At 37.6% G+C, this 12,937-nt stretch overlaps 1 protein-coding gene across 2 annotated transcripts; it reads left to right on the top strand.

The window, feature by feature from the left end:
• The first annotated feature begins 306 nt into the window (after positions 1-306).
• On the top strand, positions 307-11,991 carry ero1b (endoplasmic reticulum oxidoreductase 1 beta). 2 transcript variants are annotated; one of them, XM_067259422.1, is made up of 16 exons: positions 307-758; positions 2,423-2,542; positions 3,839-3,922; positions 4,249-4,290; positions 5,739-5,821; positions 6,040-6,113; positions 6,489-6,609; positions 6,816-6,863; positions 7,180-7,199; positions 7,308-7,334; positions 8,016-8,108; positions 8,309-8,555; positions 8,705-8,774; positions 9,292-9,378; positions 9,609-9,742; positions 9,911-11,991. In XM_067259422.1, exons 1-16 carry the CDS (start codon positions 588-590, stop codon positions 9,969-9,971), a joined length of 1,482 nt encoding a protein of 493 aa, XP_067115523.1. In that variant the 5' UTR covers positions 307-587; the 3' UTR covers positions 9,972-11,991. The 2 variants fall into 2 exon arrangements, with proteins under 2 accessions (XP_067115523.1, XP_067115524.1); XM_067259423.1 differs by lacking the exon at positions 307-758 and adding an exon at positions 1,585-1,746.
• The last annotated feature ends 946 nt before the right edge of the window (positions 11,992-12,937 follow it).

Genomic DNA, 12,937 nt, shown 5'->3' with positions numbered 1-12,937 from the left:
CTAGAAGCATACTAGAAACACAACCCAAAGTATGCATCTCTTGAACAGCCGATTGCAAACCTTTACTAAAATATTTAGGTTAGGTTCAATTCCAGGCCAAAAGTCGAATTACGGAGTTAAGTAGTTCACCACCTGTAGTGATATGTCGTTTTACATTACGATTTTGTAAAGTGGCCTTAAATGGCTTAATAATGTCTATTTATTGTAAAATACAATATGCGTGAAACGTTCCTAAAAAGAATATTATTTAATGCTGACCGATTGTATTTTCAACCTTTTGGCTTTCCGTACCGACCGAAAGTCGTGTGTTTAGATGTCAAAACTTGGTCCTACATCTGGGAATGTAATTTTGTATCCACTTTAACTAGATTTCATACATTCCAACAACTCTTTGTGAGTACGGAATACTGAGATTATAGGATATCATCGAGGATGTCAATATAATAACCGTACTGATTGTGACTACAATATTTTTTTAGCTGTGTTCGCATTAGTGCGCATCAGCTAGCACTAGCTGATTAGCTAGCCAGCTATCTAGATATATTTCCGCAGAGTTCCTTCCTCGTACTTATTGCAACCACTGAATAATGATGATAAAGGTAACTATACAGACTGCTGGACTTTTAGTTTTTGTATGGTTGTTCTTCGGGGACTTTGTTCTGGGTTGGTTTCACAACAGTGCCAAGACCAAAACGTCACAGAATGAATATTCTAGAAAAAGTACACCTGACAATCAAGACCAGAGTTGCTTTTGCCACGTAAGTATAACACAAATTTAAAATGGCAATGTTCATTGTCATTTCAATAATCTTTTATTTTCAGATGGTGTGATGTCTTTGTAAGGCATCCAGTTTATAAACATTTACCGTATGCCTATGATCCAGCTCCTCTAGCATTTACTACTGTCACCTTAATTTGACGTCACACCTTCAGAAATAAATCTTTGTCCTCTCATTTGAACTCTGTACAATTTGTCTACGCTGTCTCCAATACCTTACATTTCATAGTAAGATTGTGCTGAATAATATTCATTCAACAATATACATTTATTGTAGGCTACGTACGTAAACCACGAGAAGTGTCTGAGCTCTATTGCCCCATGAATATTAAACTCAAGACAAACGTCACGTTTATTTGCTACCGATTAAGGCGAAACCAATCAGAAAAGGGGTTTAATTATACTACTTTTCTTTACATATGTAGAATGGAAAAATGACATTTGCATACATGAACCAGGAACGATACAAGAAAATATCGTGGTGTACCCTGATTGGTTAAACTTCGGGTTCGTAAAAAATACAGTATGGGATTTGTAGTCCCGTGCAGTGTAAGTACCGCAAAATCACGTTTACTCGAGTTAAGTGAAGACTACAATTGTAAGAGGCGGGGGCTAATTTGACAGCTGTAATTTGACAGCTGTTGACACATTGCTTTGTTTGGAGGCGGGGTCCAAGCGGGATATACCCACGAGGAGTCAGTGGTCTGAAATGACAGCTCTCACAACCTCTACATCAGCTCTCTCAGACTACTTATTTTAAATTGCCTTATCAACGCTATCATACCAGCATGTTATTAGTTCAAGTGTTTTTTTGCATAAGCTTAAAATAGCATTTTAGAAAAAGTGAGTGGCTCCCTTTGAGGACTTTAGCTGCAAAACCATTAAATACCGGAATGCTCAGAGGAATTGGTTTCATATGGACGGCTTCACAACTTTTCTTCATGATAAGTGGACTATTGTATTCTGAGGTCAGACACGTGACTATATATTGTAAATAACAGTTTGTTAACAAAAGCATTTACAGTCTATTTAGTGCTTAGAGAAAGCCTTGCATAATTTTAAGGAAAGCTGTTGCATATGTTCCAAAGGAACATGCCTCTGGTGCCACATACACAAGTTTTGGCCATGAAACCAGTCTAATTGGCCACTCATCTCACTTTTTTCATTTAGTGACAAGTTGCATTGGTTAGGTAGAGACCTTAATACTGAGTGAGGGCTCAGGTGTCTAACTAGCTCAATACAGTTTTCATTTCACATAGCAGCTGTCTCTTCGTTAATGCATGTGAGGATAAACCCTGCTGTCCACTATTGGATAATGAAAATGAAAAGTGTGACAGATTTCAGTGGGCAGACTTGTCAGCCAAGTTACAAAACAGGTATCTGTTGTTGAAATCAGTTTTTTCAGGATGTGGCGTAACTTCAATTTGTTTTGCGTCTTGTGCTTTTTGTACATGTTGAAAACGAGTCTGGCAACTTACATGCTAAAAGTAGATTGAGTCTGGAATTTTGAGATGCCACTCGCTCTAGCTCTAACCATACCTATTTTGTTATTTTAAATAAATTCCAAGAAGTGATTTCAACTTGTTTTTCCAAATGCCCCTATTTTTTTTATACCAAAAGGAACTATCATTTTTGTTTCCTTAGTTAACTGGTGTCTTGGACGACTGCTTCTGTGACATTGAAAGCATTGATGTTTTCAACAACTTCAAGATTTACCCGCGCATTAAGAAGTTGAATGAGAGAGACTACTTCAGATATTACAGGGTAAGTGGGCTGTAACAGTGCTTAAGAAGTGTCAGAGGTCAACAGACTAGTGTTGTACAACTAACAACTTTACATCTTATGTGTTGAACTAACCAAATAAATTGTTGTATTAAATGCTTTACAATAGAGACACCCATAATCACACCCATAATCTGAGGCATGCTAATCTCAAGCAAATAAGCAAAAACAATGCCCTTTGTACACCAAATTGTCCAACTTCACTTATAATGCCTTTAACTAACCAAATTATATTCTTGACAATTTTTACAGTAAACAGGCTAAACTTTTATAAAAATGTCACCTTGTCAAAATGCATCTAGTAGATTATTTATGATAGACACCCCTTTATTCTGATAGTCTAATCTCAAACAAATCAGCTAAGCAAAGGTCCTGTGTACACCATGTTTTCCATTTCGAAAAATGTGTAACCAATAAAAGACTAATTAATAATTTGTTAATTTAGCAGACGCTTTCATCCATATTATACCACTGAACGTTAGCCCCCTAGGGCTATGCCCAAATTGGATTTGCCCATTAATTAAATCTTTGAAAATCAAGTGTTGGTTTTGTCACGATGTATGCATGCTTAATACACCCTATAGTCGATGAGATTTTAGCCTACCAAAAATAAAGATGCAGATTATGTAACTGTAGGAAACTGAAGGTCCTGTGATAACTAGCAAGGTGACGTGGCAATTCTGCCAAGACTATGCGTTGCATCATCAAGGATGGTTCCAAAAATGAAAATCTCATTCTGCTTGACTCTATCCACTGAATGCACGTGGACACAAAATCAAAAATACCTGATGTGAAGCTATCCGCTTCGATCAACAGTTAATCAATAACCCAAAACAGGAAGAATATACACATTGGGACACTATTCATTTAGTGAATAGGAGCATCTGGATCCTGCAGTGCTGATCTGTACTGCATCAATGACTTGTCAGTAAGATGTGGCCCTCCTGGATGACAACTCAATAAACGGATATAGTGATGTAGACAGCAGAGATGGTCTTATTTCCTGAAAGAGAGAGTTTTATAAGCTCTTTGTTGTCATGCATGGTTGACCTGTCCATGAAATCAAATTAACACATGTCACCAAAAACGTTTTGGCTCTATATACATCTAACTTTTTTTATTGTCTAATTGACCGAGACAAGTCATTTCTGATACAGCATCCAGAAAAGCCTTGTTTTCAGCCTGAGCAAGATGATAGGTATATCATTAGCTACTTACAGGATGGCCAGGTGACACTTATCAGCTGGATCACCTTGCTTTCTTTTGGTATCTCTGAAGGTCAACCTCAAGCGACCCTGTCCCTTCTGGCCAGACGATGGACACTGCTCCATCAAGGACTGCCACGTTGAGCCCTGCCCGGAGGTCAGAGTTCATGCAGAATGCAATTGTTTTAGCCAAACTTTCATTATAGTGACTTGCATTAAGCAATAGCCCATTCCAAATCACCCATTACTGTCTCCTGATTTGTAGGTGTTGTACTTGTACAGCTATGAGCAACGTGGGCTAAATTAATCTGTGGCTATTGTTATACAGGATGATGCCCATCCATTTATTTCAGGCTCTGGTACATAAGTAAAAGCTACTGCTTGGGAAGTTTGGAATGGTATTGAGTATGTTTGCCATCTTTATCAAGGTAAATGTGATGAGATGTTCACCTGCCCTATTGTTTTCTGGTGGTGTCTCTTTAGAGCAAGATCCCAGTGGGAATTAAGTCTGGTAACTACAATAAGGTAAGCCTCCGTTCCCAGCAGATCCATTAAAATGTAATGAGTGTAAACATGCTAGGTGTATGCTCAGACAAGAGGGTGGAGTATATTTTTATACAAACTTGTCTCTTCAAAACACTATAAAGCTGTGTATAACATAACAATGGATGTTTGCTCTGTAAATTGATACCTAGGATTGATGGGATATGTTCCATTAACCGAGCCCTCTTTTGTGTCGTGTAAGCTGTATACCTTACATCCAGATGCAAATAAACCATATTGGTTTATTTGCTTAGTCACATACTGAAATGGAGTTTAGGGCCTGCGTGCTTCTGCAGCATTTGTACCAGTCTTTTGCATCTTGGCAGCTGATTCAGCACTTAGTGCCCCCTTTGCTGTTTGTTAGGAAAAACTTGGCTTAGTTCCTATTGTTTGTCTAGTAATGAGCCGTTTGGACATGTGGACCGACAAGAATTGAAGGTCAATCCAGTCATTTTAGTGCGTTTTTTTTTGTAAAATGTCGGAGTAAATATCTTGCAAATAACTGAGTCAAGCGGAGAGTTTCAACAGCTTTGTGTCTATGCTTAATTATCCTTTTAAAGTTTGAACTATTTGTCTATTCTGTGGGCTCAAGGCTTTTGCACTCAGCTGCTTTGTTTTGGGCACAAATATTGTAGCCTATTATGAATAAAGGATATCACAGGTGTACAGAAGCAGTGTTGTAGTGTAAATATCCCATTGTAATAAGAGATAAAATATAAAAAATAAAAAATGTGTTAATTTAGCAGATGTTTATAGCCAAAGCAGTGTACATCAGGGGGATTTGAACTTGCAACCTCTTTATTTGCAGTAAATAGTTATACCACAGAGCTACACCTATCCCCAAAAGAGATTATTATTATGTTCCCTGTTCCCATGTTATTTTGTTAGGATTTGTCATGTAACAGTTTGGTATTGGCCTCATGATTTGCCAGTTGAAACATTTGAGGAAGATTAGATTAGCGTTCTGTCAGAGTTCTTCCACAGCTCAGGGCAGGGAGGGGGCAGTGTGGGGGATGCAAGTCAACGTGGCAGTGAGAGGGGAAAAGCACAGCAGGTGCCTGTAAGGCCAGGAGAGGTACATTAGCCACACACAGTGGTTATTCACCTCTAATTAGCTATGTGGCTAGAAGGCAGTTAGCTTTACTAGTTTGTTTAGCCTTCCTGGGTATGTGTTCATGACTGGCTTGCTGTTTGATGTTAAGCATTCTGTCCTGATACTGAGACCTGGACAACATCATTTTCTGTCTCTGGTCTTTTGCTATAGATTTTTTGGACTTCTCGTGTAAAATGTCCAGGGTGAGTTGGGGAAAAGTCTGAAAATGACTGTTTTGGCCAAGTTAGAGAGGAAGAGTGCCCCTTAAGGCAGATTAATGCAGTTTAGACCTTTTGAGTCAGTTTTTCTTAACAATGCTCTTTTTCCTGCTGCATAGTACTCCCAGGCACCCAACACAATAACAAACATTGTGGACTGTGAACAAGCCCATGAACTTGGAGCTATTAACAGCACACTGAGGTAATAGCATAATGTACTTTTCTTTCAGGTTTAAATGTATTGTTATTATTTAACTTTTATTCCCAAAGTGGTGCCTATAACTTAATGAAAAATGTCTGATGTATCATATCATTTGACATTTCATGATGGTGTACATTATTTGTCAGTTCTTTGCTTGTTAGTTAGAAATGAGCAGTCTTTTTTTTTTGGCCAAACTGTTTTACTGTTTCTCTTGCCAGCAACCAGAGTAAAGAGGCCTTTGAAGACTGGGCTCGTCACGATGATGCTCAGGACCACTTTTGCCTGCTAGACGGTGAAAACATAAATTCAAACTTCAAAGATCTATTTTTTCACACGTCAGGCTTTATAAAGTATACACTGGCTTCAAACTATTTTACATTGCCTTGCAGAAGTATTCACAGCCTTTCAAACTATTCAACCTTTTAAACTGTAGGAAACGTTACTCGTTTAAAAAACAAAACATTGTATTTTGTAGATGTAATCATTGGTGTGAATACAAAATCTATTTATATTTTTCATTTGCAGTAAATTAGCAAAGGTAAAAATAATTTATTTTTAAGTATGTCAACCCAATAATTTTGAAATGGTATTAAGTAGCTTTAGACACCACCAAATCCCACCAGTCCATCTGTTTCACTCATTCATTATCTCCTCCTTTCTCTTTCAGATGAGACGTCCCCAGATGCCGAGTATGTAGACCTTCTCCTCAACCCTGAGCGCTACACTGGCTATAAGGGACCGTCTGCATGGAGAGTGTGGAACAGCATCTACGAGGAGAACTGCTTCAAGTGAGAGACACATACCCACACTTTATCAAATACTTTTATCTACTTTTGAGCTTTCGCTATCTTGTACTATTAGTACTCTTGTACTTATATAAATAAATTGCGTATCTAATAAAGTATTGCCACTAACCCTAAAATATCACATGATGATGACAAAAACTGTGTGTGTGCATTGTGTTTGGTGACATGAAAGTATTTGTTGTTTGCAGGCCAAGATCAGTGTATCGACCACTTAACCCACTGGCTCCGAGCAGAGGTTAGTGATGTTTTTTTACTTTTTAGCTTACCGTGTCTGAACTCTCTTGTCGGCCTTTTCATAGATTTTTCATAAATTATGCTGTTGTATAACGTTTTGGGAAAATCTTATTTTGTATAGTCTATTTTCTATATTTATTTATAAATAAAAACGTAGTGGCCTAAGAATTTCTAGAAGCCAGCAAAGACGATCAATACAATGATTTTGAATTCAAATATTATGTTTTTCCCACAAACGAGTTATGTTTGCAGTCAGTTTATTGTATACTATTAATAGTATGATTGTAACATGCTGTTGTTCTCCTTGTCATCCTTTGGACCCCTAGGAGATGATGATGGTAAGTGCTAGTTTATGTATTTTAATGTATCTATTTTTTATTGGGATATTAATAGCAAGACTCCTATGATAATAAAAACGTAAATCTTTATGTTTTGCATGCATTCAGGAGAGGGCTTCTACGACTGGCTTGAAGGTAATTTAAAAAAAAAATATTTAAACCCTAATTTTTATTGTAAGATTTGTCATTTGTTATGGTTTGGTGAGACAATGAAAATTATTATTTTGAATTTTCTAATCAAATTTGAGAGGGAAATTCAAACAGCTTGACACAGTCATTTTATCGTAGTTGTTTTGCATGTGTCTATTTCAAGTCATCAAACTCTCCCTGGAATATCTTTCAAGCTTCCTCTCTTCTCCGTTATTTCAACATCTCTGTCACGTCAAAGCAATCCTAAAAAGCGCACCCTCTTATGTATTTCTATGCTTGCTTTGAAGTGTTTTGTCTAGGCAGACAGAGGCTGTTGAAACCTCTTGGGTTTGGTTACAAAGAAGCCACACAGAGTTCTATTCCCTTCACTGTAGACTTTATGAAATAAGTCTTTGTCATGCATGTCCCGTGATGCAAAGATTACATTATTGAGACTTAGTGAGACTCGAGGCCCTCAAACATCATGACAGTCATATACAGCAGGTGGTAAACCGAAACTCCCAAACCTTTTGGTAATGGGTGAGGATGCTGTGGAACAACTACATTCTTGTCACCCCTGGCTTAACAGGGCTATGCCCAATATACCCAACAAAAAAGATACAGTGAAAGGACTTTCAGCTCCTTTTTGAAGAGAAATGTGAAAATGTGTTGTTCTCTCCTTAATAGGGTTGTGTCTGGAAAAGAGGGTGTTTTACAGGCTCATCTCCGGTCTCCATAGTAGCATCAATATTCACTTGTGTGCAGAATACCTGTTGGATGGTAGGACACCCCCCCCCCCCCCCCCAACTTCCTTGCTATTTAATAAATGTGAATGTGAAAATTTTTAATATGACATATGAGGATGATTGCTCCAATGTTGGATTGGTGTTGACGATGCACAATATTTTCCCTGCAGTATGTTAATATTTGCAATTTCTAACACCATGAAACCATTCATTAAGCCTTTACTTTTACTTCAGAGGCCTGGGGCAAGTCACTCTGGGGCCCCAACGTGCAGGAGTTCCGTCAACGCTTCGACCCGGCTGAGACCAAGGGCGAAGGCACACGGCGCCTCAAAAACCTTTATTTCCTATATCTAATTGAGCTGCGAGCACTCTCCAAGTTGGCGCCGTATTTCGACCGTGCCTTCATTAACCTGTACACAGGAAACACCCAAGAGGACACTGGCACCAAGGAGCTTTTGCTGCAGTTGTTCAATGAGACCCAGTATGTAGAGAATGAGGATGGATTGTAGCAAACATGTAACATAAAAATACAGTATAACCACCCATGTTTATAGTTACATCAATTACACATGTTAACAATTTGTTACTAACCTCCCACTGACCACCAATTGTTTTTCTCATTTTCTTCAGAGCCTTCCCAATGCACTTTGATGAGAAGTCAATGTTTGCGGGCCACAAAATTGAAGCAAAGATTTTGAAGGTGATTCCACCTCATAGTTAGTTTAAGCTTTAATACTAAATATGGATACGGGCGTGGAGAATTTTTTACATGTCTTCCTCTCCCATAAATTTCCTGTCTTTTTGTAACTATATTTGTCTAATAAAGCCATCAAAAGGCAAAACATATATCCTAAAAAAGGACAAGATTTTTTTTTTCAAGACTTTGAAAGGTGGAGTGTTTTTGCGGTTAGAAGAGAGCCGCAGCTTTAGTGCTGCCTCAATGCATGATTGGTCAACCAGACAAGCAAGTTTCTGGTCAGCTATGTTATATACCAGTTAATGATTCTTATGCACTAGTTACACATTTTGTCACAAATTATCTTCTCACGTTTTGGAATGTGAAACAGTGGGTATAATTGTGCATACATTTTTTGCACGTCTTTCTTTGTGGCTTTAAAATAGTCCACTTCTCTTATTTTTTTAAATTAGGTATTGATATACATTTTTACAGTTGTGGACACCTGATTTTTTGTCTTTGCATCCTTATTGTTTGCCAGGAGGAATTCCGTCTCCATTTCAAAAACATCTCCCGGATCATGGACTGTGTAGGCTGCAGTAAGTGTCGTCTCTGGGGAAAGTTACAGGTAGGTTGTTTTATGCAGTGTTTTTAATAAAAAGAGCTTAATTTATAAATGTATGATTGACACATTTGTCAGTTCTTGAGTTACGCTTATCTATTTGTAAAATGAGTCTACTCTTGTGATACATAGATCATTTCAATGATCTATGTATCAAAAACTGCTCAGAAAGAAAATCATATTTTGATGGTGTCCTGGCAAACGCTGGCCTGTTTAACTCTCCACTCACGTTACAGATCGAAGGACTTGGTACAGCCCTGAAGATCCTCTTCTCTGAAAAGGAAATCAAGAACCTTCCGGAACACAGCCCTTCCAAGGGTTTCCAGCTGACGCGGCAGGAGATTGTCGCCTTACTGAATGCCTTCGGAAGGTTGGTGTTACCCCTCTTTTTAGGAAAGGTCCTTTTAAAATGTTTTTCAGAACCTTAAATATAAAAGCAAAACAATTGATTCTCAGTTCAAAGCAATTGAATCCCAGTGATACAGGGTCAAGAGGTGTTAACAAGGCTGTTGATCTTTCTCGCCTTACCTTCTTTTAGACTATCCACAAGCATACACCAGCTCCATAACTTCCGAAGCCTACTTAATGGCAAGAGGTAACAGACAATGTGGCCACCTGGTGGAGCAATCGAAGAGGAAACTGCAATAGTCTTATCTTACCCAGGATGAGGCCACTTTCAGGGACTTCAGAGTCAACACTGACCCCCCTCCCACCCATTTCAACATCTCCCATCCCTGTGTGTGATATTCCTCAAGATTTAGGTCTGAAAGATCTCCTTTACTGATGTTTGCATTCAAATTGTGAGCATTACTATCCCAGCACTCGCTTAAGAGCTCTGAAGAGTTCCTAGTTTGCAAGTATTTGATTGCACATTTGTTTTCTGTCTGCAATCCATGCTGTACTCTGGCTATTTGCCTGCCCCTTTTAGCTACCTCCTTTTCCCTGCATTTGTGTTGCATAAATGCTTAATGCCCGTGAGTCTGTCCTTCCATTCTTTTTTTATTTTCTCCCCCCCCCCCCCATTCACCATCTCAGGCATACTAGTTGTAATCTAGCTAGAACATTGGGGTGCGTACGCGTGATTGTCATGTGTGTTGATGTGTGATTGAGCATGTGGAAAACACAGTTGCAGCTATATAAGAATTGTTTTTTAATTCCCCAAACTTTTACAACCGTTATCTTGACACTTGTAACAGCTTTTCGCTATTGTAGGAGTAATTTCTTCTGTATCCGAACGCATGTGTCTTTGAGGGAATGTCTGTGTACGCACATTTTTGATGTTCAGTGGTGTCCCAACATAGTCTTACTGCACAACATGCATAAATTAGATCATTATTATATGAAAAACTGTGCGGTATATCCTTATAAATGTAATGTTGGTCATCATGCCTAATCACTCATTTTACATATTTATGTATATGTTTACATATACATGTTTTTGGTGACTTCAGTTTAATAGTTTTTCTTGAATCCTGAGATAAAAATGAATAAATCCCCCTTCTAAGATATCTGGAAGGAATTCTGTTGCAACTAAAATGTTGCTTAATATAGATGTTCAAGTATTTGTTGAATATTAAGTCTGAAGTCAAACTCTTTGACCAATGGTGTTCAGCTGCCATCTTGTTGAAGGAGAAGTTCAAGGATGGTATTTTCTGTATTCACAACTGAAAACAAGCTTTTTTAAGTTTCTACAATTAATATTCAGATTTAAATATTTTTGGAATTTGACTTTAATATTGGTAATGACTTGTCATAGCTATCCTACAAGTGTCAGCGATTTGACATTATTATGGTTATTACTTGATATGAAAAATGAGATACTTATTCCAGATACCAGTGTGAGAGCGGTTATTTTGTTGTTCTTTCTTTGAAATGGATTTAGAATTGGACCAAAGATTTTATGTTGCCTTTTTTGTGTTTTTTTTTTGTGTGTTACAGCTGATTTTCCAAACCTTTTGACCCCATACAGTGTTTATGTTCTGAGGATTTGGAAAGGAAGACTTAATCATAATATTTTTTCATTACCACCACATAATGTAAACATGATTTTTCCAACCATGTTTAAAAACAAAAAACTCCAAAGGACTTTTAGTAAGCAAGACTGAGTTACTCAATGGAGCACAGCTAATCTAATGCTACTCTCACCATGAATGTGAACAGCATGGGATGTGTTCTTATCTTTTGTTTGAAATGAAAGGTATCTCATGGACATAATATCTTGGCGGCTTGGTAGATTTTTTGTGTGTGCGGGAGTTAGTGTACGGTTTGTTTGTGTGTGTGTGTATTTGTGTTCCAAGCCTTGCATGCTGTCTACAACACCAGATCGTCCTGTGCAATCCACTTGTCTGCCTTAAAAAAAGTTTCCAAAAGTAATTTTAGAATGAAAAAAAAGCCTTCTCAATAGGACAAAATGTACATCAAACTATTTTGTCACTATTGATTCCCAGCTTTCTCCTCTCTGCCTTTGTAAGACGCATAACAATTTGTAAAGGAAATAAATACAGAACTTTGTTTTTCAAATGTATGATTATATATAGTTGCACCTATATATATTGATGTGTATACTGTACTTGTTGAGTATATTTATTTGAACAGAGGATTAAATATTTCTGGTTGTCATTCCAACTTTTGTGTGTGTCATTAGGCTGGGGAGAGGGGGATGTTCAATAGTTTAATTTTCAAAGGGTCATACATTTAGGTTAGTAGCTTAAACTCATGTTTATTTAATTGAATACTCAATCGTTTTTTTGTCATGTTAATGTGTCAATATGCATTCCACAACACATCCACAAACAGACACAAAATATATAGCATTTAAGTGAAACTGCATTACAAATGACATACAAAACACACCTTCCTTAGAAATATATAATCTCATCTTTCCATATCATCATAATATACGTTCAGTCAGACTGTTTTCATGAGAAAGCTCCAGATGGTGATTTCATCTGTACAATACTTCTGTGATTACAAGAAATGACATGTGTATCCTCTAAATATGAACGACATGTTTGAACTAACAAGCAATAGTGCGGTTTAAAATTGTACTGGCTGACATACTGCACACATCAGTATCTCACATCGTAATAGGTACAACTGCCGTTTCTCACAGAGCAAAAGCAGCAGAAAACAAAGTTATCAACTTTATCAAAAGACATTTCATTCAGTGTCTTACACAACAGGGTCTTCGTTTGGCAAAAGTTTGGAAACAGTCTTATCGTTTTTGAGAGACACATGCATTTGCAACAAACTAGGTAATTTAAAGGTATGAAGATTTACTTTGACCAAAATAGAGGTACATAAAGCTTAATTTGCATCAAACTGCCACCTTAGGCAATATTTGGAGAACATGCTAACTCATTATGCCCTACAGACCGTGATTGATTGAGTGATTGAATTCATGCATTAAAAACAATGAAAAACAGGTGGTGCGTGTGTCTCAAAAATTATAAATGGCTAGGTGTTTCCAAAATCTTGACAGGCACTGTACAAATCTATTGCGAGTCAACCATGTTGGCTCTCTCTATGAAAGTTGCCAATAGGGATAATTCTGCCCCCCTGAAAC

Source organism: Osmerus mordax, chromosome 21 (assembly GCF_038355195.1).
Source record: "Osmerus mordax isolate fOsmMor3 chromosome 21, fOsmMor3.pri, whole genome shotgun sequence".
NCBI classification, from domain to species: Eukaryota; Metazoa; Chordata; class Actinopteri; order Osmeriformes; family Osmeridae; genus Osmerus; species Osmerus mordax.
The sequence above is the reverse complement of the archived record's forward strand: the minus strand, read 5'-3'. Positions and strand labels throughout refer to the sequence as shown.

Bases quoted from the DNA above. Each gene is read 5' to 3' on its own strand.
- ero1b (XM_067259422.1), top strand. From the start codon at position 588: ATGATGATAAAGGTAACTATACAGACTGCTGGACTTTTAGTTTTTGTA. The intron at 759-2,422 runs GTAAGTATAACA...TTGTTTCCTTAG, and splicing joins ACCAGAGTTGCTTTTGCCAC to TTAACTGGTGTCTTGGACGA. The intron at 9,743-9,910 runs GTTGGTGTTACC...ACCTTCTTTTAG, and splicing joins TTACTGAATGCCTTCGGAAG to ACTATCCACAAGCATACACC.